This window comes from Hemiscyllium ocellatum, chromosome 11, assembly GCF_020745735.1.
Source record: "Hemiscyllium ocellatum isolate sHemOce1 chromosome 11, sHemOce1.pat.X.cur, whole genome shotgun sequence".
Lineage (NCBI taxonomy): Eukaryota > Metazoa > Chordata > Chondrichthyes > Orectolobiformes > Hemiscylliidae > Hemiscyllium > Hemiscyllium ocellatum.
The window spans coordinates 21963815-21989926 of NC_083411.1; the positions used below are offsets into that span (position 1 = coordinate 21963815).

A 26112-nucleotide genomic window follows, 5' to 3' on the forward strand; every position below is an offset into this window, starting at 1 on the left:
CTATCTTGATGCCATCCATCTGACCCTGCATACTCTGCTTGGGTCTGAGTTAAAATACACCTGTGAAGACAATTCCACCATAACTGCTGTAATCGCAGTCTGTGGAATTTGGTGCCCTTGGTATTTATTTCTTTGTACACTCACTATCACTGTCACAAAACTTTAAGAAGGCCTGATAGTATGACATTGAAGTTGCGTAGTTAAGTTGGGTTATAGAGCTGTGTGCTGAGTATTTGTTACTTCTGCTGAATTACTGGTGTCACTGTTTTATGATCAAAGACCTATTATTGTCTTTCAAAGCTTCTAGCGAGTTTGGAGACGCTTCTTTTAGAACAGAATGTGGAAGCAGGTCCCTTGGCCCAACAAGTCCACACCACCCCTCTGAAGAACAAGCCACCCAGACTCGTCCCACTACCCTATCCCTGTGACCCTACATTTCCCATGGCCAATCTACCATTTCTGAGCTGTCGGTGAAAACCAGAGCACCCGGAGAAAACCTGCACAGACACGGGGAGAATGTGCAAACTCCACACAGACAGTTGCCTGAAGGTGGAATTGAATCTGGGTCCCTGGCACTGTGAAGCAGTAGTGCTAACCACTGAGCCACTGCGCCACCCCACCACTGTGTTTTTCAGAACTAAGTGTAGAGACTGAGAAAAACCCAAAGGTTAGAATTGGGCCATGAAGATGAATTTGGACTAATTCCAGTGGTGAAGACTTTACGAAATTTTCAGAGAATTGGGCAGAATTTTCGATAGACACATTTTGCCTGCCTTGTCAGCAGATGTTATGCAGTGTTGGCTCAAAGGGTTTGTGGGCCTTTGGAAGAATTCCTATCCACTTCTCCACTCCCCCACTCTCCTCATTTCTTTCTCCTTCCACTTTGCTTTTCAGCCTTTTTAGCTTAATATTCTCATCATATCAAAGGCACTCCACTAGCAGATATGCCATAGAAAGTCAAAACTGTAGTGGTACCCACTTCGGCTCAAATTCTGCCCCTTTTAGAGGAGGCTGTGAAAAACTAGGGCTCCTGAGCTATCTTGGAGCAACAGAGCACCAGTGCATGTTTCTGTGTCTCCATTGGCTCAAACCTTGTTTGCATATCCTTCATGGTACCATCTAGCTGCCCTTTGTGCATTGATGACCCTAGCAGTTAGTTTGCATGTTTGTATGAAAGGTTGGACGTTCTGCTCAATTTTGTTTCTTGAGTCTCTCTTACTAGTGGAAACATCTTCTCCACACCCACGCTATCCAAGTCGCTCGGTATTCTGTAAATTACAATCAGATCTTATCCAAAGTTCAAGCCTTTGGCTTTTCTATTTCTAAATGTTTTCTTTTGATCCCTGATGTGCTGCCTTTCTTATTGTATTTTTTTCTGACTGCCCTTACACCTGTTGCTTTCCTCTTCTTCTATGTTTTCATCTATGTTGCTCTCTCATCTGTTATCAGTTGCAGCCCCTTTTTCTCTAATATTTACTCTTTCAGAAACTGGAGAGATACAACTATAAGATATAGGAGCAGCAGTAGGGTATTTGACTCATTAAGTCTGCTCTGCCATTCAATCATGACTAATATGTTTCTCAATTCTATTCTTCTGCCTTCTCCTTGTCATAGAGTCATAGAGATGTACAGCATGGAAATAGACCATTCAGTCCAACCCGTCCATGCCAACCAGATATCCCAACCCAATCTAGTCCCACCTGCCAGCACCTGGCCCATATCCCTCCAAATCTTCCTAATCATATACCCATTCAGATGCCTTTTAAATGTTGCAATTGTACCAGCCTCCACCACTTCCTCTGGCAGCTCATTTCATACACGTACCACCCTCAGCATGAAGAAGTTGCCCTTTAAGTCTCTTATATATTTCCCCTCTCACCCTAAACCCTCTAGTTCTGGACTCCTCCACCCCAGGTAAAAGACTTTGTCTATTTATCCTATCCATGCCCCTCATGATTTTATAAACCTCGATAAGGTCACCCCTCAGCCTCCAACGCTCTAGGGAAAACAACCACAGCCTATTCAACCTCTCCCTATGGCTCAAGTCCTCCAACCCTGGCAACATCCTTGTAAATCTTTTCTGAACCCTTTCAAGTTTCACAACATCTTTCTGATAGGAAGGAGACCAGAATTGCACGCAATATTCCAACAGTGGCCTAACCAATGTCCTGTACAGCCGCAACATGATCTCCCAACTCCTGTACTCAATACTCTCAACAATAAAGGAAAGCATACCAGATGCCTTCTTCACTATCCTATCTACCGGCAACTCCACTTTCAAGGAACTATGAATCTGCAATCCAAGGTCGCTTTGTTCAGCAACACTCCCTAGGACCTTACCATTAAGTCCTGCTAAGATTTGCTTTCCCAAAATGCAGCACCTCATATTTATCTGAATTAAACTCCATCTGCCACTTTTCAGCCCATTGACCCATCTGGTGCAGATCCTGTTGTAATCTGAGGTAACCCTCTTCGCTGTCCACTACACCTCCAATTTTGGTGTCATCTGCAAACTTACTAACTATACCTCTTATGCTCGCATCCAAATCATTTATGTAAATGACAAAAAGTAGAGGACTCAGCACCGATCCTTGTGGCACTCCACTGGTCACAGGCCTCCAGTCTGAAAAACAACCCTCCACCACCACCCTCTGTCTTCTACCTTTGAGCCAGTTCTGTATCCAAATGGCTATTCTCCCTGTATTCCATGAGATCTAACCTTGCTAATCGGTCTCCCATGGGGAACCTTGTCGAATGCCTTAGTGAAGTCCATATAGATCACATCTACTGTTCTGCCCTTATCAATCTTCTTTATTACTTCTTCAAACTCAATCAAGTTTGTGAGACATGATTTCCCACGCACAAAGCCGTGTTGACTATCCCTAATCAGTCCTTGCCTTTCCAAATACATGTACATCCTGTCCCTCAGGATTCCCTCCAACAACTTGCCCACCACTGAGGTCAGGCTCACTGGTCTGTGGTTCTCTGGGTTGTCTTTACCGCCCTTAAACAGTGTGACCACGTTTGCCAACCTCCAGTCTTCCAGCACCTCACCTGTGACTATCCATGATACAAATGATCACCTTACTAATCACGAACCTGTCTCTGTCTTAAGTGCACTCAATGTCTTGGCCTCCACAGCCATCTATGGTAATGAGCTCCACAGCTTCACTACCCTCTGGCTGAAGAAATTCCTCCTCATCACAGTTCTAAGGGGTGATCCCTTCACTCTGAGGCTGTGTCCTAGTCTCTCCTACAAGTGAAAACGTTTTCTCCATATCCACTCCAGCAGGTCTCTCAGTATTCTGTAAGCTTCAATCCGATTCCCTCTCATCTTTCTAAACTTCATCAAGTACAGACCCAATGTCCTCAACTGCTCCTCATATGATAAGCCTTTTATCCTCGGGATCATTCTATAGGAGGATAGGAGTCATAAGCTACTGGGATGGCCACAGCAAAGTGTCACATCTTTGAGTAAGCAGGAGAATGCAGAATGGCTTAAGCCAAAACTGAACGTGGGGGTGAAGGAAGTTGCATCTGCTGTGAGCCTTTCTTCATGAATAACCGTGGGACTGATTTGGGCTGGGACCCAGAGTATATAAGTGAGTTTGGTTATGGCAGGCACTGGAGCTAAGGCAATTATATATAATTTAAAAATTAAATGCAGAGCTTTTTCTGACTGTTTTTGTGAATTTTTGAATTAATCTTTTTTTTATGTGAAGAAGTTTAAAGATATACTGGTTCACTTGGTATGATATAAGTTTGTGATGATAAGTCTGTGTTGTACACTTCATGCTTAATCTCCAAATGCTTCCATCATTATCACCATCTGCAACAGATTTAGAACCAAAAGCACTTTAACTAAATGCAAGATGCTCTTTCCAGATACTGTACATGTTTCGAATGGCAATCTACATAAATTATTTAATAATTGGATGTTTCTCACACTTCAAGTTAACATGCAATGAAAAAGTCAGTGTTGTTTGTGCATGATTTACCTGTTATAAGGTTGGGTATATTAATCTGAAACCCTGGTGTTCCTGTTACAGATGTTAATTGATACCTTTATCTTCTCTCACTCTATTTTCTCCCACTCTCATTCTCTCTTAATCCAGGGTGAACCAGGTTCTCCTGGATTCCCTGGTAACCCTGGAAGTAAGGGTGTACCAGGTAGCCCTGGTCTTCCTGGTTTGCCTGGTGCGCCTGGTCCTAAAGGTGATGCTGGTCAACCAGGATTCCCAGGTAAGTCCCAAGAAAAAACTGCTTTTCATAAGAATTTGATACCTTGTGTTTAAAACTGAGAAAAATTAAATGCGTTCAACTGAAATGTCAGCTGGGCTGGAAGAAAAGTTGCAATGTGATCTTTAACTGGCTACAGATTCACATGCTAGAGAATTTTACCAAAAAGAAATAAGATTGTAAGGAATAGCTGTAAATGAATTGGCATAAGGTAAATAAAATGAGAGAACGGAAGGTGTATCTTAAGATTTGCTGTGGGAGGCGTGGGTTTGAATTCAGGGGCGCTAGCATCAATACTTGGGAAATGAGGAACTGTAATGTTAGGACATGTCTGAAATAGCAAGGAGATACTGAGAGTACTGTTTGAGAACAGAAAGAATTTGCTGGAATGTGTATAATTTTTGACTAAGTTTCAGACCATATTTTTGGAGGTACCTACCTTCATCAATGTTTGAAGTCTCATTGGTATTAGTCCAAAAATAAGGTGGACCAGTTAAATGTGTGAATGCAAGCCTCACCTTGTTTTTTTCTCAACATGCAGGTACACCTGGAATTCCTGGTCCCAAGGGAATTGATGGCTTCCCAGGTTCTCCTGGCCTTACTGGACCACCTGGTTCACCAGGTATGTTGAGGACAATGTAAAGTAAACCATTTGGTTTGGAAACTTAGGTAGAATTGTTCATTAATCAGGTTGTTAGCATCTTACACAGACCACTAATGCCAGTTTGATTCTGACTCAGAATTAATAACCCAACTGAAAAATAGTTCCCCAAATGGCAGTTGGTCTAAACTCTGAAATGCTGTGCAAGTAAGTGATGTGTGATTTATGTCCCATAATTTTGGCCACATTGTCATGTAGTGCCTAATGCCTTTCTATAAATATGTGTCCCATACTAATATGTTCAACAGAAACATCAGATGAGGCTTAGGAACAGGTATCTTACTTAACATCTTGATTAGAGACAGGTGATTGACAGAAGGAAAAATCAAGGTAATAGATCATTTCAACTCCCTGTTTGGTGAGCAGGATAAGCCTTTACCTCGGAACAGAGAAAATTGGCTGCCATCCCAAACTTTGCAGTCTCATGCTGATTTGATGATAACAAATACATCACCAATCAGTTTGATGTGCTACTCCTGCCTTTTGAGATCAACAATGGGGTGATATAGTCTTAGACTCCTACTCTGTTAGAAATCTTTTTTCTTTATCTTCATGACTATGGTTTTTCTGTTAAGATAGAAGGATTTACCTCTACACACACAATCAAATGGGAAATTTCTCAACCTATCACATTTGAAAGCTGAAACCCAAGTTCAACATGCTGTAATCAGAGAACTTTATGCTGATGATATCACACTGGTCACTCAGACAGTAGACCTTCTCCAAAGGCTCAGAGCTCATTCATCATATGACTGTGTCATTTTCTCCTTCACCATTAGTGTGATGAAAACCATAATTATGGGATCAGATGCTGTATATCTTCTTATGAACACACATCACTGAAGGGAGTCAGCAAATTTTACTCCCATTGATCCACAGTGACAGGCACCTTGGTCTCATGATGACGAGTTCAGCAGTCCTTGGAGAAACAGCTACAAACTGTGGCTGACTAACATAGCAAGCATGGAAAAGCAGCAAACTGACCACGCAACCTTCTTTTCTAGAATGCCTACATCCTCAGCACACCAGCAAGTGACATGAAAAGCTGAACAGCTTACATTTGCAAAGTAAAAAAGTTCAATAGCTTTAATCTCCTCTATCTACCACACATATTGATAGCACTTCGAAAGACAAAAATGCTGTGAACTCAGGTGATGGTAAATTTCTAACAATTAAATAAAAGTCACCTTCACAAAATTGAAAACCAAAAGCCCATTCAGCTCAACCTTAGAATCTCAAACATTAAATTAGAAACCTTCACCTCAAAATTATCAATGAAGCACGCCTTTCTAAGGCAAATACGCTTTGCATGCTGGTACTAATTGAGCAAAGTCAATTTTCTGGCCTGGCATGCGCAGAAGTTGGAAGATGCCTCTATTTCCAAAGATATGCTATACAGGAAGGTAGCTAGTGCGATGGGCACTCTAAGTCCAATTCAGGAATGTTGTCAAAGACACATAAAAAGCCTCAACATCAGTGATGACTACTTCAAAATAATAGCCAATGGTCAATCCAATTTGCAACATCAGCTGTGAGCAGTAATTCACCACCATCTTGCCTTGTGGTTTCAGAAGCTTCAAAGCACATGTCAATCATGTAAACAACACATCAGCAGAGATTCTTCTGCACTTCCAACAAGGGACAACTTCATGTATGGGACTTGTGGCAAATTTTGCTGTTCCAGAATTGTCTTGTTTATCCATCAAGAGCAGTACAGTGGATAATCTCATCTGGTCTCCTAGCTCTGAGAATGCATTCTCATCATCTCCTGCAGATGGAAGGATGCCAAACATGCTGAAAGAAAATGGGAAAATCTAAAGGCATTTGACAGCAATGTTCATAAATCTCTGTTGGCGACTAGGCACAAAGTATTTTGGTACAGGATTGGGAGGAGGCTACACGTCCAATTAGATTGACGATTGGCCCTGTGTGGGTGTGGAGGGAGAAAAGGAGTAGACCAGAAATGAATTCAACTTTTTTCATAAATCTTGATTCATATTTCTGATTTTTATTTTGGATTATCCAAAATCATTGTAAATATCATGATTAGTAACAGCTTTAATCAATTATTTTGTTTTCAGGTGAACCAGGTCCTCTTGGAATTCCAGGGACTCCAGGAGAGAAAGGACAACCAGGCCGTGATGGTATTCCAGGCCGAGCTGGTCCAAAGGGAGATCCAGGTTCAGTTACTTCCTAAAATGATTTGAGTGTGAATCAATGTTGTGACTCTCCAACAATATGCATTTATACAAGAAATACTACAGTGCTTTACAGATAGGTTGACCAGATCTTGTGAAGGTTAGGATTGATGACCAAAGGCTTGATGAAAAGGTCCAATTTTGAAAAGGACAAGGAAGCAAAGAAGTTTATGGAGGGACTTCTGGGAAACTTCCCACCCAATTCCAAACTCAACCCAATAACACTTGGGATAAACGGGCTCCAAAACCAATAGCCCGCCCACCACATGTAATTAAATAATTAAGGGTTACTTGAGATTGTTAACAGGTCAGCTGACCATAATATTATTCTATCCATGCCAAAATATGATTGGCATTGTCAGATTATTCAAGATGTTGAAATAGCAGAATGGAAGGATGGAATGTTATCATTGGAGAGCTTTCCTTGCCAATCTGGGGCACCCCCAAGATGCAAACACCCTTCTTTCCTTCCATTGTACAAAACTCACTTGCTCAACTCCCACTCCATCCCACTCAAAGCTACCAGGTTTACCTTCCTTCAGAATCCATGAACCAACTTGCATGAGCCTGACTGCAATCCCAACAAAGGCCACCACTCAACTCTAACATTGTTGGCACTGTTGGAGTTGCCAGCAAGCATATTGACAAGAGAGAATGGGGCTTTCTCAAGGAGCTTATTTAGCACACCAGCAGTAGTTTATGTCTTCAGAGTCAACTGGCTGCCAGCTTTCTTTCAGGTGTAGAGGGGCCATGTGAGGTACATCCACTCATGCCCCTGTAACTTCCAGCCTCTTGTTTAAGGATATCCTCAAAATGGGTAATATGACTTGGGATATGGCAACATACTGGCCCATTACAACGCATTCTTCCAAGACTAAATGACATACCTATAAGCAAAAGCAAACAGAGCATTGTTAGTTCACAGGGAGACTTGGTAGAATCTTATGGAGATTACATGTGTCAAACAGAATCACAGGAAGAGCAAATTCGGCAAGGTTCAAAGAAGGCTTCATTGATTGAATCGCCTTTTATATAGAACAGTGTTTGTGGGGGCCTGGCAGCTTCAAAAGATTGTGGTGTCTGATTTAAGGAAGAGGAAATGTAAAAATCTATGTCTCCTCCTCAAGGTGACTTTCCAGATGTCAAGCATTTCAAGGGGAGATAAATACCATCTTAGCAGGTAATTAGAGTTCCTGGAAGAATCACTGTTAGGTCAGTTTTGCTGTAAAGTTCGCTTCACCTCAAAGCAGCTTTTGTCTCAGGTGTGTCAACAATCGAAAGAAAATCGGAGCTATTAAAGGTCAAACTGTGTGCTTTCATTTTTGTCCAGTGTTTCTTTTTGTTGTCCTCATGATTGTGATGTCTGTCCGTAGGTCCTCCAGGTCTAGGACGTCCAGGACCCCCTGGTCCTTCAGGATTTCCAGGTAAATAATGAAGTAGAAAAATCTTCAACTCAAAATTGAAAGATGCATGTCTTTAATTTTACAGCAGCAATACTGTGCAGTCTTATTAATTTTCAATTCAAAGATTTCATTGCCTTTGAATTTACCTTTTAATCCAACAATAATCAGAGTGAAGATTAATTTTAAACTTGTAGTGATAAATGCTGTAATGCAGGATCTGCTGACAATGCAGAACTATATATGTGTTCAAAAGTGAATAACAAAGCTGTAAATTAATCTGAGCCCTGAAATTCAATATGGCCCTTTAGCCTTTCTCATGCATCATACATTTTACATAGTGTATACTGCTGATTCAGTAAAATGAAATCCTCTGTAATGACAGCTAAAAGTGAAGCTGAAGCAGCACTGATCAAACACTGAGGCTACTGTAAGGTCATCTTGCAAAGTTCTGTTGTATTATTCAGAAGAAGCTATAATGCCGAGAGAAGGGTTTCCAAAGTGAGTTGTAGTCTACAACCAAACTGAATGTTCAAAATGATAGTTTTGTTGAATAACAAATGTCAAGGAGTAATATTTGTGCAATGGAATCCAATAGGTCAAACAAAATCTAATCAAAATAATTAATTCCTGAGAAATAGGCATGGGTTCCTCCCTAATAAAATGGTTCAGGCGACTGACTGTGTGGAGTTTGCACATTCTCCCCGTGTCTGTGTGGGTTTGCTACGGTTTCCTCCCACAGTCCAAAGATGTGCGAGTCAGGTGAATTGGCCATGCTAAATTGTCCGTAGTGTTAGGTAGGGGGTAAATGTAGGGGTATGGGTGGGTTTCGCTTCGGCGGGTCGGTGTGGACTTGTTGGGCCGAAGGGCCTGTTTCCACACTGTAAGTAATCTAATCTAAAAAATCTAATCTTATGACTGTCATCTGCATACTGTAGATTTTATTGAAGTAGTTTTAACTTTTTGCCTCAGTTCTCCAAAATCCATTATTGTTTCTAATTAGACAAAATGAAATATATCAAAATTCTGTCCAAGCTATCTAAAGGTGGAAAGGATAATGGTTATCATGAGAAAAATGCTCATGAATGACCTTTATTGTCGACTTGTGAAATGTATTTCAATAACTGGGTGATTCCAAGCCACTCACCATCTAATGTGTTCCTCATGACAGGACCAAAAGGAGATCCAGGAGTTCCAGGTAACCCAGGGGGTCCTGGAGCTCCAGGTCTTAAAGGTGATCCTGGATTCCCAGGATTCACAGGTCAGCAAGGCCCACCTGGACCCCCTGGACCACCAGGACAATCATTTGAGGGCCCAAAAGGATCACCAGGGACTCCAGGGCAGCCAGGAAGACCAGGTAAGATCAGAAAAAAGGTATTTCTTTCCAAAGTGGATGAAGTCTAATGTGTTGCCTCACCCATTTTGCACTATTTTCATTCAGCTGTTCCGCATGTATAGAATGTACCTGCTTAATGTGAGTCACAGATCACAGAAAGCACAGTGTTATTCATCGTCAAACATTCTTAATGGAAAATGCAATCACATTTGTCTTTGTTTATTCTACATCATCCTTGTAGAGCATCTTCATAATGTTGTGTTTTCATTTCATTTCACTTTGCTTGCTGGCTCAGTCTCAATTCAGGTCATCTCGCTAATGGGACTGTCCCATCCCTAGGCAGATCAGAGGTGCATTTTTTTATTCTAAATGTTTTGAGCATCTGTAGCTTCTACTACAACAGTTCTTGTTCTTTCAATATATCAGTTAGTAGATCAGTTGGCTAAACAAAAAGAGTGTGGAACTGATGGCAGCACAAGGGCAGGGACAATCTTTGTCCATTTTCAAATAAGGAAGATGTTTGCTGAAGTACTGTAGTCAGTTTTGAGCTTTTATTTCTGCACCTGTATCTGAAGACTAAGTAAGCCTCATGCATTTTTGCAAGAAGTGACTATTTCCTCTGTAAAACTACAGAGAAATAAACACCTTAAGCAGGAGAAGGTCACTGGGGTGATTGTTCAAAGTTTAAGGTTAAGAGTTTGAAGTTGAAACACCAGGTTAAGAATTCATTTGATTCAGTAGTGTGATGTGTTCATAAATATATTTGAGGGCAGTTTCTTAGCTTGTTATTTATATTAGAATTATAAATATGTCCAACAGAATGCAGAGGTTGAGATGGGATGGAGGGGGCTGCACGGGGAACCAGCCAAATTCATGGATTGAAACCTGACAGGAGTGTTTCTAATCTTCCTCACACAACCCCCTCCCCATCCGACAATTTCAATCTACCCATTCCTGAGGCTTCAATCTCACATCCCACCTCATTAACCCACTTCCCTGATTTCTCTGCACTCCCTTCTGACAATGCCCTCACGAACTCCCCTAGACCCAGGGTCCTCTCCTCTTCCCCTCCCCCAACAACCTGATACCCACACAAACCCAAACGATCTGAAACGATCTTTAGCAGGAGGTCTCCAACTGACCTGATCCTAGCTTCTAATCTCCCCTCTTGCCTCGGATCTCCCTTGTGGTATGCCCCTCCCAGATTTGCCTCTGGGCTTTGATCCCCCACAAGCTTCAAATCAGATATTGCCTTCCGTTTCTGCCAAGCTTCCAGGCCCCAACGTACCAGGCTGCAGTCCTTTCCCTATCCCTGTCTCAGGCTATATCCTTGTGACAAAGACCCGACAGCGAGCCAATCTCTCAATCAGACCATATCCAAAATTACACACCACACTCAGGCCTACCTGGGAACCTGCACAAAGTTTAAAAAGAACCTTATTCTCTAGTTTTAGACAGAGAAGCAAGTTTGTGCTTTCTTTTGTTAACAAACCTCATGTTGGTTAAAGCAGTGGGCCTGAATTTGAAGATAGCAGTTTTATTCTGTGTCCATTTTTCAAAAGGAAGATTATTTTTATGTTGCTGTGTTATTTTGATATGGAGTTAAACCCGAGGAGTTGAGGATTCAGCCCAGTCTGCTGAGGTGAAAGGATCAGGCATTTGCAGAATCTTGAACGAGTTCCCAGTCTACGTCAATCCACATATAAATCTGCTCTTATTGAGCAGAATGAAGGGAAGCTGGTTTGGGGAAATGCAAATGTCACATGGGAGCAACATTCTCCAAATGTTGAGTGGAGGATTTCTTGGAGAACAGTAGAGGGAGCTCAATACTGAAAGTAGTAAAGAGAAATAAAATTAAATAGCTGAGCATGCTCAAACTCACTTCTGAGTAAAATCTCCTCATAGTTAATGAAAAAAAAACTGAACCTATAGTAGGTCGGGGATTCCAATAAATATTTGCTCAGCAAGTTAATTCCATCTGCATATCTGTTGCATGATAATGCAATTAAAAAATGCTTCCATCGAATGGCTGGCTTTCTATAGACTAACATCATTATAGTTCCTGCAACCTAAAGTGAAATATTGAGTCTGTTTTGCCTTCTTAATATGCAAAGGGGAACCCAGCCTGAAATTAAGATTTTTATTCAATTCCTTAATTTATTGGGAGACATTTCATTTTAGTAAGTTGTTCAAACTGTTTGCCTTTAAGAGATGCTGTTAGGCTTTTAATCTATTTTAAGAATATGGTTTTAGCTCCCACAGTGTCCAAACAAGTAATTCCCTCTCCTGCCCAATATGGAATGGAATCTTTTTCAAAGTCTCATGCTTTGTTCACAGAGTTCAATAGATGGAACATTGTGGGAAGAGATGAATGTTTTGGCTACTGGTTACAGAGCCCCACAGTGCCTCTGTTCTGGACGGCCCACTACATTGTGTGCCAATCAGGCACTTTACAGGCCAGCTATGGGCCTTCCACTAGGCTCAAGGATTTGGGTGGCAGAAGTGCTGCTTCACCAAGAGTTGCTGGCCAACCAGCTCAATTAAACATCAGCACCATCTCAGAGGTAAAGGCCACCGCTGGTACCAGACACATACAATGACCAGGATGCCAGGTTAGAGGCGTATGATAAGGAGTTCAAGGGCTGCTTAAGAGGCTGTCTCTTAGTGTCCCGTAAGATAACTCCATCGAGACTGGTATCCCTTCACCAAGTCACCCTTTATTTACATGTGCATAGTACTTGACACTGGTCTGGCTTCCTCAGAGCCAGCTCTGAGTGAACAGAACCTCTGACACTCCTGTTTATATCTGTCAGCCAGGGTTCTCTGATTGGACTGGGATAACAGCCCCAGTCAGGGAATCATTTTCCATCATGCCCACCTGGATGACCTCATTACAATCTCTACATCCTTCCCTCGCTAGGTTCAGGGAAGTAGGCCTGTACTTGTTCTTTCCTGGGGTGTTTTTGCTTTGGGTCCAGTTCCGTCGACTCAGCCTCAGATATGGGAGGCGTGTACCGGACCGTAGACTATCTCTTCACATATGGTGCATTTTGGAATAAATTCATCCTCTTCTTCAGACAGTAAAAGTGTCATGGCTGCAACATCTCCCGGGTCTACCTCAGACTCTGAGATATCTTTGACACTGGATGGAGGGGGATCACCCACAGGTTCCAACAGCCTATTTGGCTGTTCTGAGGGATGGGGTATGTTTTGCTCCTGCCCTATTTGCAAGTTTGCAGTTTCATGTGCTTGTTCAAGATTGCCTCACCTCCCCAAACTTTGTATGCCATGGGACTTGACCTCGCGTCACCTATGCCATTTACCCATGCAGGGCCATTCCCAAGGTTTTGACATCAAATGTCATCCCCTGAAGCAAACTCTCTCTCACTTAGCAGAGTTTTCTGCCTGGCATTGGTGTTCCTGACGCCATTTCACCTCCATCCACACGCTCCCAACACCACTACCATCAGGGCGGCACGGTGGCACAGTGGTTAGCACTGCTGCCTCACAGCACCAGAGACCCGGGTTCAATTCCCGACTCAGGCGACTGACTGTGTGGAGTTTGCACGTTCTCCCCGTGTCTGCGTGGGTTTCCTCCGGGTGCTCCGGTTTCCTCCCACAGTCCAAAGATGTGCGGGTCAGGTGAATTGGCCATGCTAAATTGCCCGTAGTGTTAGGTAAGGGGTAAATGTAGGGGTATGGGTGGGTGGCGGGTCGGTGTGGACTTGTTGGGCCGAAGGGCCTGTTTCCACACTGTAAGTAATCTAATCTAATCTAAAGTTCCAGGAAAATCAGATTTCTCCTGGTGCAAAGTCATCTCCCTGTTTGCAGCTCTGCTGGAGCTATCCTTGTAGCTGCATGAGGGATGGCCCATTAGTCAAATAGGTACACTTTGGTATCAAGTGAAGCTGTGGGCTGTTGCTTTAAGCCTGCCTTCAAAGTTTGGGCTACTCAGACCACTGAACGATAGTATGGAGTCATCCTTATGTGACGAATGCCATTCGACTTTAGGAAATACTTGAATTCCCTGCCGGTAAGTAATGGCCCTTTGTCTGTGACCAACGCTTCCAGGAGCCCATGTATTGCAACTTTTCTACTGTCACCCCCATGTTTGACAAATGAACTTTATAAACATACAGCCATTTTGAGTAGGCATCCACTCATGACTAAGAACGCTCAGTCCATGAAGGGGCTGGCATAGTTAACATTTTTAACCAGCCATTATCACGAATTTGGCTATAATTTTGGACCTTGTTGGCACTCTGGGCACTGCCCCACCAATGTGGCCATATCTGCATCCAGTCCTGGCCATCCGACCTACTTCCTGACAACATCTTCATTTTGGACATGCCTGGATGACCCTTTTGGCGTTCAGCCAGTATGTGGCTGGGAATAATCACTCTTGCTCCCCAAAATAAAATGATATGGTCTTGCCGGGTCGAGAAAGGTTTCAATTCTGGTTGCAATGGCTCTTTTGTTTCTCCCAAGAGCACCAGCTGTTTAAGTTTCGCCAGCACCAGATCTTCTTGTGTCCACAGTTTGATGTTGCCAGCGCTGACCAGAAGGATGTCCAGAAAGTTTAAAACCTGAATGGACTTCTCCAACGGTGGCACCACTGGTGGGGTATCTGCCACCAGGAGGCAGCTCCAGGCATCTCCATTTCTTCCAACTTGTACCTGTACAAACTCAGAATGATGGCCTCCCACTGAATGTGACTTGAAGCTATGGCGGTAAGGCTTTGTCCTCTTTGAGTAGCCTTCACAGGGGTTTGTGGTCTGTTAATATTACAAATTTTTGACCATAAAGATATTGGGTGAACTTCCTCACACCAAAGATTCTCTATCTGGGCATATTTGCGCTCTGCATCAGCCTGGAAGCCTACACTATCGGGCATTCGTCTCCATTAGGCCACCTGTGAGCCAACACCAACCTGATACCTTACAGGGAGGCATCGCATGTCAACACCAGAACTCGCTTGGGATCATAGATTGCCAACACCTTAGACAATGTTAGCTACGTCTTCTTTTCCCTAAAGACTCCATTTTAGCTATGAGATCATCTTCAAGGTGGACCCTTTATCAATACTAAGGGTGCCAGGATGAAGGCCAGGTTTCTTATGAACTTTCCATAATTGTTCATCAATTCAAGGAAAGACGAGCTCTTGTACAGATGTGGGAGCTGGGGCATTTTTGATTGCCTTCACTTTATCTTCCAATGGGGGTAGCCCAGTCTCATTGACTCTGTAGCCCAGGTAGCCCAGGTGCCTGGAGCACACATTTTTCTCTTTTAAGGCATATGCCCATCTTGGAGAAATATCTTAGGACTATCTCTAAATTCTCTAAATGATCTTTATAGATCTTCTCTGTTATTAGTACGTCATCAAGATAAATGACCTCGGGTAAGCCTTGTAAAGTGTTCCCGCTCTCTTCCCACTGAAATAACTCCACAGAGGTCAGTATTCCATCACCAAATCATTGTTTACGTGCACAGTACCTGACATTGGTCCAGTTTCCTCACAGCTAGTTCTCAGAGTGAACAGAACCTCTGACACTTCTGTTATATCTATCAGGCAGGGCTCCCTGATTGGACTAGGTTAGCAGGGAACTCATTTTATGAAGTCCACCTAGCTGATCTCCTTAAAATCACTGTACTGCCCCACCGCAAACCCTTTCTGATGTCAGAAGTCGGTCAGGCACTGAGCACTCTCGAGTGAGAGACATTCCACTCCAGGAACTTACAAGCAAAAAATCTGGAGTTGACTTGTTGTGCTCCCTGCTTCACATGTCTCCTGCTGGGCAAAAGATTAATAGCAGCCATGGTGGGAAAGATCTTTGAATGGCCATCAATTGCCCATTTAAAGGCCTCAGCTGGTGAAATGTGTCTTCTGAGGATGGTGCCCAACCCAATTAAATGGTCCACCATCACTAAACATGGGAGCTGGGGCATTAGAGGACTGAATATTTTGCCCAATGACTTCACCTGAAACACAGTTAGATTTTGGAAGTTAGAATTGATCTGAACACCGCTGGATTTGGGAAAGTGCATGGAGTTGAAGTGGCTTTCCTCCCCCTCCCCCCCACTTATCCAATAAACAAAAGAGAGAAGACGATTAAAATGTCAAATTAGTGCCCACTCTTTCAGTTTAAAGTGACCCACAAGCACCTTTGTGCTGCTGCATATTAGAATGATCTCTGTGTGCAGCCAGTATAATTCTCCTCCAACTGGCTCCACACTTGCACAAGGAGCCCATATACAGTGCATTAATATGAATTAAAGCTAGCCAGTACCTCTTAAAGAGGAGTTGCACTGTGGCCAGAGCACGTGCTTAGTCAGCCAAATCTGACCAAAGAGATGAATGGCTGAACATGAGAGAGGAAGAATATCCAGGTTTTTTAAAGACTCTACATTGAAGATTGTAGTGATGGAGATAGAAAGAAGGAGCGATGTCCTGTATCTGTGGAGGAACAAGAGGTCATTCAAACTAAGTGTCAAAAGGTGATGGGAGCAAATAGTCAAGGCGGTGACTGCCAGGAATGCAGTCCCAAGGACCTATCTGCAGTGCTGGAAGACATTTAATGACTGTACATGAGTAATCAAGGTGTGAGTAGATGCCATATTCCACCAATGGCACCAATTGTCTCACCTACTGCTCAATTCACCACATGTGAATCTCTCACGCACCTACAATCTTCTAACAATCAAGACTCATATGAAACATTCATATCTTCATGGCCTCACCTTTACATATTGTTACAAGTCTCCCCAACATACCTCACAGCTTGTACATCCGGCCTGCTCGACCTGTTACCATGCACACTCAGATTACTGCCATCAAGGTGATGTTTATCAGTTTTCAAAGGAACTTGCAGCGTATCACAGCACTGCAGTCCAGCTCCTCTCAGGCTGAAAGCAATTCTACTCCTATCCTACCTCTCTACCAGGTCCCATTTGCCAGCCGAGACCATTATCGCCCATATTAAGACAATTCAATGTGACATCAAAACCTCTGAGACTCAATGCTTCTCAAGGTCATCCTCAAAGAGCATTATGATCTCTCCATTGAAAGTCAGCAGCCGTCAACTAGCTATGCTGCATCACTGGGATCACACTGTTTGGGATTAGTAAGGTAAACAAAAGGCACATGGGAGACAGGCAAGAGGTTGAACTGGGGTGACGAGTTTCATTTTGTGTTTATTTATTTATAAAATATGCATCATGTAAGGCTCTAATATTTGAACTGGGGCCAAGTAGACACTGTGAAGGTCTGCAGTAAAGTGAAGGAATGAAGTGTGGAATTATTGGTGCATGGAGAATTGGGGTTGAGGTTACTGGCACAAACTTTAATTAGTTTTCCCATGCAGAAAGGGTTTCCATTATTGTAGCATTCCTCAAGCCTATGAGCCAATTCCAGTAAGACTGCTGAAGGCATATTCTCTAAAACCTGCCACACCCCTAGCCAAGTTACTCCAGTGCAACTCGAACACTGGCATCTGTTCAGCAATATTGAAAATCACCTCTGAATGTCTCGCACACAAAAAGCAGGACAAACCCAAAGCTGGTCACTTACCATCCTATCAATCTACTCTCACACTAATCAGCAAAGTAACAAAAGGGATCATTGACAGTACTTTCAAAGCAGCATTCACTCAACAAACCTGCTCACTGCTGCTCAGTTTGGGTTCCACCAGGGTCACTCACCTCCTGCACTCATTGCAGCCTTGGTTCAAATATGGGCAAAGGATTAGATTGCTGGAAGAGCACAGCAGGTCAGGCAGCATCCACGGAGCAGGAGAGTCAACGTTTCGGGCATGAGCCCTTCTTCGAAACGTCGACTCTCCTGCTCCTTGGATGCTGCCTGACCTGCTGCGCTTTTCCAGCAACACATTTTCAGCTCTGATCTCCAGCGTCTGTAGTCCTCACTTTCTTCCAAAGGATTAGATTCCCTACAGTATGGAAACAGGCCCTTCAGCCCAACAAGTCTTGGGAAATAAGGCAGCGTAGGTGACTGAGGTGTCAGTGGGGGAGCACTTTGGGGCCAGCGACCATAATTTTATTAGATTTAACATAGTGATAGAAAAGGATAGACCAGATCTAAAAGTTAAAGTTCTAAATTGGATAAAGGCCAATTTTGACACGTATTATACAAGAACTTTCAAAAGCTGATTGGGGGCAGATGTTCGCAGGTAAAGGGACGACTGGAAAATTGGAAACCTTCAGAAATGAGATAACAAGAATCCAGAGAAAGTATATTCCTGTCAGGGTGAAGGGAAAGGTTAGTAGCTATAGGGAATGCTGGATGGCTAAAGAAATTGAGGGTTTGGTTAAGAAAAAGAAGGAAGCAGATGTAAGATATAGACAGGATAGATCGAGTGAATCCTTAGAAGAGTATAAAGGAAGTAGGAGTATATTTAAGAGGGAAATCAGAAGGGCAAAAAGGGGACATGAGATAGCTTTGGCAAATAGAATTAAGGAGAATCCAAAGGGGTTTTACAAATATATTAAGGACAAAAGGGTAACTGGGGAGAGAATAGGGCCTCTCAAAGATCAGCAAGGCGGCCTTTGTGTGGAGCTGCAGAAAATGGGGAAGATACTAAATGAGTATTTTGCATCAGTTTTTACTGTGAAAAAGGATGTGGAAGATATAAACTGTAGGGAAATAGAGTGTCTGTATTATAGAGGAGGAAGTGCTGGATGTCTTGAAATGAATAAAGTGGATAAATCCCCAGGACCTGATCAGCTGTACCCTAGAACTCAGTGGAAAGCTAGAGAAGTGATTGCTGGACCTCTTGCTGAGATATTTGTATCATCGATAGTCACAGGTGAGGTGCCGGAAGACTGGAGGTTGGCTAACGTGGTGCCACTGTTTAAGAAGGGTGGTAAGGACAAGCCAGAGAACTATAGACCAGTGAGCCTGATGTCGGTGGTGGGCAAGTTGTCGGAGGGAATCTTGAAGGGCAGGATGTACATGAATTTGGAAAGGCAAGTACTGATTAGGGATAGTCAAAATGGCTTTGTGCATGGGAAATCATGTCTCACAAACTTGATTGAGTTTTTTTTGGGAAGTAACAAAGAGGATTGATGAAGGCAGAGCGGTATAGTGATTTTTTTGGACTTCAGTAAGGCGTTCGACAAGGTTCCCCATGGTAGACTGGTTAGCAAGGTTAGATCTCATGGAATACAAGGAGAACTAGCCACTTGGATAAAGAACTGTCTCAAAGGTAGAAGTCAGAGGGTGGTGGTGGTGGAGGGTTGTTTTTCAGAGTGGAGGCCTGTGACCAGTGGAGTGCCACAAGGATCAATGTTGAGTCCTCTACTTTTTGTCATTTACATAAATGATTTAGATGCGAGCATAAGAGGTACAGTTAGTAAGTTTGCAGATGACACCAAAATTGGAGGTGTAGTGGACAGCGAAGAGGGTTACCTCAGATTACAACAGAATCTTGACCAGATGGGCCAATGGGCTGAGAAGTGGCAGATGGAGTTTAATTCAGATAGATGCGAGGTGCTACATTTTGGGAAAGCAAATCTTAGCAGGACGTATACACTTAATGGTAAAGTCCTAGGGAGTGTTGCTGAACAAAGAGACCTTGGAGTGCAGGTTCATAGCTCCTTGAAGTGGAGTCGCAGGTCGATAGGATAGTGAAGAAGGCGTTTGATATGCTTTCCTTTATTGGTCAGAGTATTGAGTACAGGATTTGGGGGGTCATGTTGCGGCTGCACTAGACATTGGTTAGGCCACTTTTGGAATATTGCGTGCAATTCTGGTCTCCTTCCTATCGGAAAGATGTTGTGAAACTTGAAAGGGTTTAGAAAAGATGTACAAGGATGTTGCCACGGTTGGAGGATTTGAGCTATAGAGAGAGGCTGAACAGACTGGGGCTGTTTTCCCTGGAGCATAGGAGGCTGAGGGGTGACCTTATAGAGGTTTATAAAATTATGCGGGGCATGGATAGGGTGAGTAGACAAAGTCTTTTCCCTGGGATTGGGGAGTCCAAAACTAGAGGGCATAGGTTTAGGGTGAGAGGGGAAAGATATAAAAAAGATTGACAGGACAACTTTTTTCACACAGAGGGTGGTACATGTCTGGAATGAGCTGCCAGAGGAAGTTTTGGAGGCTGATACAATTGGAACATTTAAAGGGCATTTGGATGGGTATATGAATAGGAAGGGTTTGGAGGGATATGGGTCGGGTGCTGGCAGGTGGATCTAGTTTGGGTTGGGATATCTGGTTGGCATGGATGGGTTGGACCGAAGGGTCTGTTTCTGTGCTCTATTCCTCTATGACTCTAAGTCCACACCGACCCTCCAAAGAGTAACCCATCCATACCCTACATTTACCCCTGACTAATGTACCTAACACTATGGACAATTTTGCATGGCCAACTCACCTGACCAGGACATCGTTGGACTGTGGGAGGAAACCGGAGCACCCGGAGGAAACCCATGCAGGCATGGGGAGAATGCAAACTCCACGCAGTCACCTGAGGTGGGAATCCAACTCATGTCCCTGGCGCTGTGAGGCAACAGTGCTAACCCCTGAGCTACCGTGCCACCAGAGTTGAACTCCAGAGACTCCAGTCACTGCCCCTGACATTAAGGCAGTATTTAACAGAATATGGCTTCAAGGAGCCCGAGCAAAATTGGAATTGAAATGAATCTGGGAGAAAACTCTCCATTATTAGAGTTATACCAGTCACAAAGGAAGATAGTTGTGGACTGTTGGAAGTCAATCATCTCAGCCCCAGCACATCTCTCCAGAAGTTCCTCCATGTCATGATCTAGAGTCAACCATCTTCAGCTGTGTGATCAGGAACCTTCCCTCCAGCACAATTCAAAAGTGGACTTATTTGCTGATCATTGGCCAATGTTCAGCACCACTCACAACTCTCCAGATACTGAACTAGCTCAGGTTTCACAAGCAGATAGATCTGGACAATATCCGGGCTTGCCATGACATGTGGGACAAGTGGTAAGTAATGTTAGGGCCACAGAAATGCTGGGCAGTGGCCATCTCAAACAAGAGAGAATCTAATCCTCATCCCTGGACATTAACTTACACTACCATCATTGAATCACCCATTATCAACATCAAGGAAGATCCCATTGTTCAGAAACAGAACTGAAACAGCCATATAAATTCAATGGCTACAAAAACAGGTCAGAGGCTAGGAATTCTGCAGAGAGTAACTCACCTCCTACCTCTTCAATGGCTGTGTAGTGTCTGCAAGGCATAGACAGGAGTGTGATGGAATACATTCCTTGTTCCTGGTTAGGTGCAGCTCCAATAATACTCGAAGCTTGATACCATCCAGGAGATTGACATCCTATCCACTACTTTCTACATTTACTCCCTTCACTACTGACACACAGTGGCAACAGTATGCACCATCTACAAGATACACTGCATTAATTCATCAAGATCCTAGCAACAGCATTTTCCAAACCCATGACTTCTTCCAGATGGAAGAGCAACAAAAGTAAATTCATTTTAACAGACACCTGCAAGATTCCCTCCAAGTCACAAAAGTCATCCTGATTTGAAACTATATCATCATTCATTCACAATTGCCAAATGGACAGTAAGTGCTGGTTTGACCAGAGGTGTCTACATCCTATGAACTAGTTTTTAGAAAGCCCCATTTCCTCTTGCTTCTCTTATACCTCCTTTTTGTGTTAGGGCCACAGAAATGCTGGGCAGCTGCCATCTCAAACAAGAGAGAATCTAATCCTCATCCCTTGACATTAAATTACACTACCATCATTGAATCTGCTGCTTCTGAGCTTCTCACCTGATAATGGTGACATGGCCATTCCCTGAGGAAAACAGTGCTGTGCAGTATGCCATGCACAGCCACGTTGAATGACACCCACTCAGCTGAGTACTGCTGGACGCACTTCAATAACCTAAAGGGAAGATCTTTGCTGATTGAAGAGGATTCAAGTTGCAGAATTCTCAATATGAAATGGAACATTGTGTTTTTGATCAAACATCTTAAACATTAATTTAGGGAAGGCTGGGTCCTCCTTTTCCCCTAAAATTGAAAATACTGCTGTTGTACTTTAACTGCTTGTATTTAGTTTCTAACCAACAGTCTTGTTTTGTGATATGGTATATCTGACGCATCTAATGATGACCTTTGGTTGAACCTTGACCCTCCTCAGGTCCTCCAGGTTAGATCTTTCAGCAATAATTAACTTGGATGAGTTGGGATTATAACAGCACTAATATATACAGCATTAAACAATAGACTATAATGTGAATATTCATTTCCTTTTTAAGCAAAAGCTGAACTATTCCTGCACCCTTTGCGAATAGTACACAACATTGTTCCTCCAAAATTAATGCTATGAAATTTGAAGCCCAATCATCAACTTGAAGAGTGGGCCATTCTCTTCCTAAATTGTACCTTTCTGTTAATTTTTAAACAAAGTAAGATTGCACCACTGAGGAATGTAAAAATAAATGTGGTATGAGCTTTGAAGGCAGAGCAAAGGGCACAGGAATGGATAACTTGCACTTTTTTCGGTATGCCAACTGACTGAGTGTGGACTCAGAACTGATTTGATGTAAACACCTCTAGACTGTGTTCTTGACATAGGCTTAATGTCAAAAACATAGTTCTTGATTTTAAGCATGGCGGGAGAGGGTCTGGACAGGTGGGATGCAAAATTTCAGATCAGACAGCCTAACCATTCCTGCCCATCTATCATTTTAAGGGCATGAATGAATCTATCATTAAAGGTTGAAATCTGGTCAACTATTGAGTGGGAGTCTGCAATGTGTCATTTAAATGGAGATTCTCCAGTAAAATCAACAAAGGTTCTAGACCTCCTGCAGTCACCTGTTGGTATCAATTGTCCAATGTTCTGTAGTAATCATTAAAATCAAATGCTGTTCTTTAGTTTTGATCCCATGACCTTTAATCATGGAGGCACAGCAGCTGCTTGGCTGCCCTTGATGAGCTTCTTTCCATTCTCTCAGATCCTACAACTCTGGAAAATTAATTTTGTACAGTTTTCATGATCAAAATAAGCATTTTCTTTCAAAGAAGTGAAGCCTGCTACCAAGCTAAATTTATCTTATCCCTAATCTCATATTTAGAACTAGAACAGGCACTCGGCCAAACAAGTCCACACTGACCCTCCCAGACCCATTCTCCTCACTAATAACCTGCACTATAGGCAATTTATCATGGCCATTCACCTAATCTGCACATTTTCGGATTGTGGGAGGAAACCTGCACAGACACAGGGAGAATATGCAAATTCCACACAGTTAGTCACCTGAGGCTGGAGTTGAACCTGGGTTCCTAGCACACTGTGAGGCAGCAGTGCTATCCACTGAGCACCATGCCACCCCAAGCTTGTGAATATTTTATTCCAAAGTCAGATTGATTTAGCAACACTTGCAGCAGAAATGCTGATGTGAATAGCAACAAGGTCAGTGTGAGTGACTACAAGATAGGGCACTTTGACAAGAACAAGGCCATCAAAAGATCAAGTAAGACAGATGGATTCAGCAGCAACTAAGTTGATGTGTGATGAGTAGATGGGTCTTGGGAGTGTGGTGCAGTGGAAGTTTGTCAAAAGAGACAAAAAGCTGATAGAAAGTTAAATGTAGCTGAGTTGGGGTCACTTGGCAGCTGCGAGAAAAACCCAAGAAAGAAATCTGCAGGAAAACACCTGTTTGTATAAGGAACTGATCCAACTTCAGCTGGAATACTGTGTACAATTCTGGGCGCCAAGCTACATGAGTGTGAGTGCATTGGAGAGAGTGGAGAAGAGATTACAAGAATGGTTTCAGGGATGTAAATTCCATTTGGAAGATAGTTGAGAAAAGTTGGGATGATTTTACTTGGGAGAAGAGAAGGCCAAGTGGAGATTTGATAGAAGCTTTCAAAAACATGAGGGATCTGGACAAACTAGATAGGGAGAAGCAGTTCCCACTCATAAAATGATTGAGAATGAGAGGATGCGGATTTAAAGCGATTTGTAAAAGAAGAAAATGCAATGTGAGAAAAAAAGTTCCTCTCACTTCAGCTGTCTTGGGAATGTCATGCCTGGAAATATGGTGAAGACAGGTTTAATTAAGGCATTCAGGAGGACATTAGTCTATAATTTGAATAGAAATAATATGCTTGGGTCTGGGCAAAAGGCAAGAGAATGAATCAAAGTTATAATGTTCTTTCAGAGATCTGGTGCAGTTGTCATAGGACAAACAACCTTCTTTTGCACCATAGTAATTCTGCAATTCTACGATATCGTAAGATTTAATTTCCAAAATCAGACAGGTTGTGAACAGTCTTATCCTGAGAGTTTTCCACTGGCAATTTTCTTTGACAGTGATATGCCCCACTTTAGTCGGCTGTTTAATTGCTGCATTAATCTTGCTTTCAATATTAGTCAGAGTGGTCCAGTTGACTCGGTGCCGTGGGTGCACAAGGGGAGAATTGGTCGGCTTCTGTCTCCTGAAAATTTAGCCTTGATGTCTCCCTATTTGTTACTCACACGTAACCACAGGGAACCATGCCCTGATGAGCATTCATGTTTTTAGGAACGATGTGGAACAATGACAGGAGTGGAAATGTAGGGAAGTTTCTTGCCAATTTTGATAATTGCATGTGTTCTTTTAATCATAACATTGATCTATAAATCTTAAACAGGAGATTGAGATACATTGCTCTTTGTTCCAAACAATGCAATGGGATCCTTAATGTCCTGTTAAGGAGGCAGATGGGCCTTCGGTTTGATACCTCATCCAAAAGGAGGCATCTTCAACAGTGTTGCATTCCCTCAGTACTGACCTGAAGGGTTAGCTTATATCTTCTATTCTAGCTTAAAGGTGCAGGTGCTGCAATAAGCCACAATGACATGAAGAAACACCATTCTGATCCAACCAATAGCCTGTGTTGAAATCATATCATTGATCATCAGAAGAGTACATGGAACTGACCCTCTGCAGTGACAGATATTGTCATGCACCGTCAGTCCCAATAACAGCTGGCATTCAGTGCAGCTGGTCTATTATCTTATACGTAGAAACTGCCGTCAATATTCATTTACAAAAGCAGCTAATTCCTCACTCTGTTATTTTAATAGAAGCACAAATTTGTTTAAAATATACAGGAATGCCACTGTTAAACAGTGGAATGAGGAACTCAAGTCTTGATATGACAAAGTCATCAACAGTAAATTCAACTCGAAGGAAATGTTTTAAGTGGCAGTTAACAATAAGGGTAATTGAATTTTGGTCCCAACATTTGAAGCTGATCTTTTTTAACACAAGAACACAAGAATTAAGAGCTCTAGTAAATCATTCAGTTCATAATTCCTTCTCTGCCATTCTAAATGATTATGTCTGATCTTGGGTTTTACTTCCACCTTTCATATCATCTCCCGACTTCCCTTGATTCGCCAAGAGACTAAAACTCTGTCCACCTACCCTAGTTTTTAATATATTCATCAAAGTTGTAATGTTATTTGGCATACCTACTTTTATCACTAATTTTATATTATATCTAATTCTCATTTTATAATATTATATACTACTGTTTCAGCAATGCTTTATTTGCATGCTTTTTAAAAAATGTTGACTAAAATTAAAATTCCTTAGATAATTGGCTTAGTAACTTTTATTGACTAACCATGTTTAATTCCTTCCTGCTCAAACAAGACTTTGCTATCTTCTTTAAAAATGCTGCAAATTCCCTTTGTAGAAAAAGCTTTAATCTTGTAGAAGGTGTGGAAAGGTTAACCTTGTTCTTGTCATGATAAACGAAGCAAAAATGTTACTCTCTTTGTTTAAACCACGAGGAGTTTTGCTTTTGAAATAGTCCTGTAACAGGCTAATGAAGTTTCTAACCAGCATTCTCGTTCTGTATTGTGCGATGTGACTGATTCACCAAACGATGGCCCTGGATCTTACTAAACTTTGACTCTTCCCAGGTCCTCAAGGTTAGATTTTTAACTCTGTAAGTGGTTGCTATTTGGCATACTGTGAGTGTTTTCAAGGTGGTGGAATTAACCATGTAACTCTTGGGGGAATAACAAATATGATGAGTGCCATGTGGAGAAGTAATGACTAATGAATTGAAAGCATTGAAATATTAATAAAGAACAATCTGCCTTAATTGTTCTGGTAAAATCATTAATGTTACAGTACTGCTATACTTTTATTTGCAAATTAAACATCTTGCATTTTTAAGACAATAGAAATGGTGAAGGACTCCTGAGAACATCTTGCACCAATTGGGAAAAGCACCTTCATTTGAATGTTTT

At 42.4% G+C, this 26112-nt stretch overlaps 1 protein-coding gene across 3 annotated transcripts in view; it reads left to right on the forward strand.

The window, feature by feature from the left end:
- Positions 1–26112, forward strand: part of col4a5 (collagen, type IV, alpha 5 (Alport syndrome)) — a 257193-nt gene that overhangs the window by 193496 nt on the left and 37585 nt on the right. For all 3 annotated transcript variants that reach the window (XM_060832454.1, XM_060832453.1, XM_060832455.1), the window contains 5 exons: positions 4116–4242; positions 4781–4861; positions 6982–7080; positions 8472–8522; positions 9670–9855. In XM_060832454.1, coding sequence (XP_060688437.1) covers positions 4116–4242; positions 4781–4861; positions 6982–7080; positions 8472–8522; positions 9670–9855 — 544 coding nt within the window. The remainder of the gene's footprint in view (positions 1–4115; positions 4243–4780; positions 4862–6981; positions 7081–8471; positions 8523–9669; positions 9856–26112) is intronic.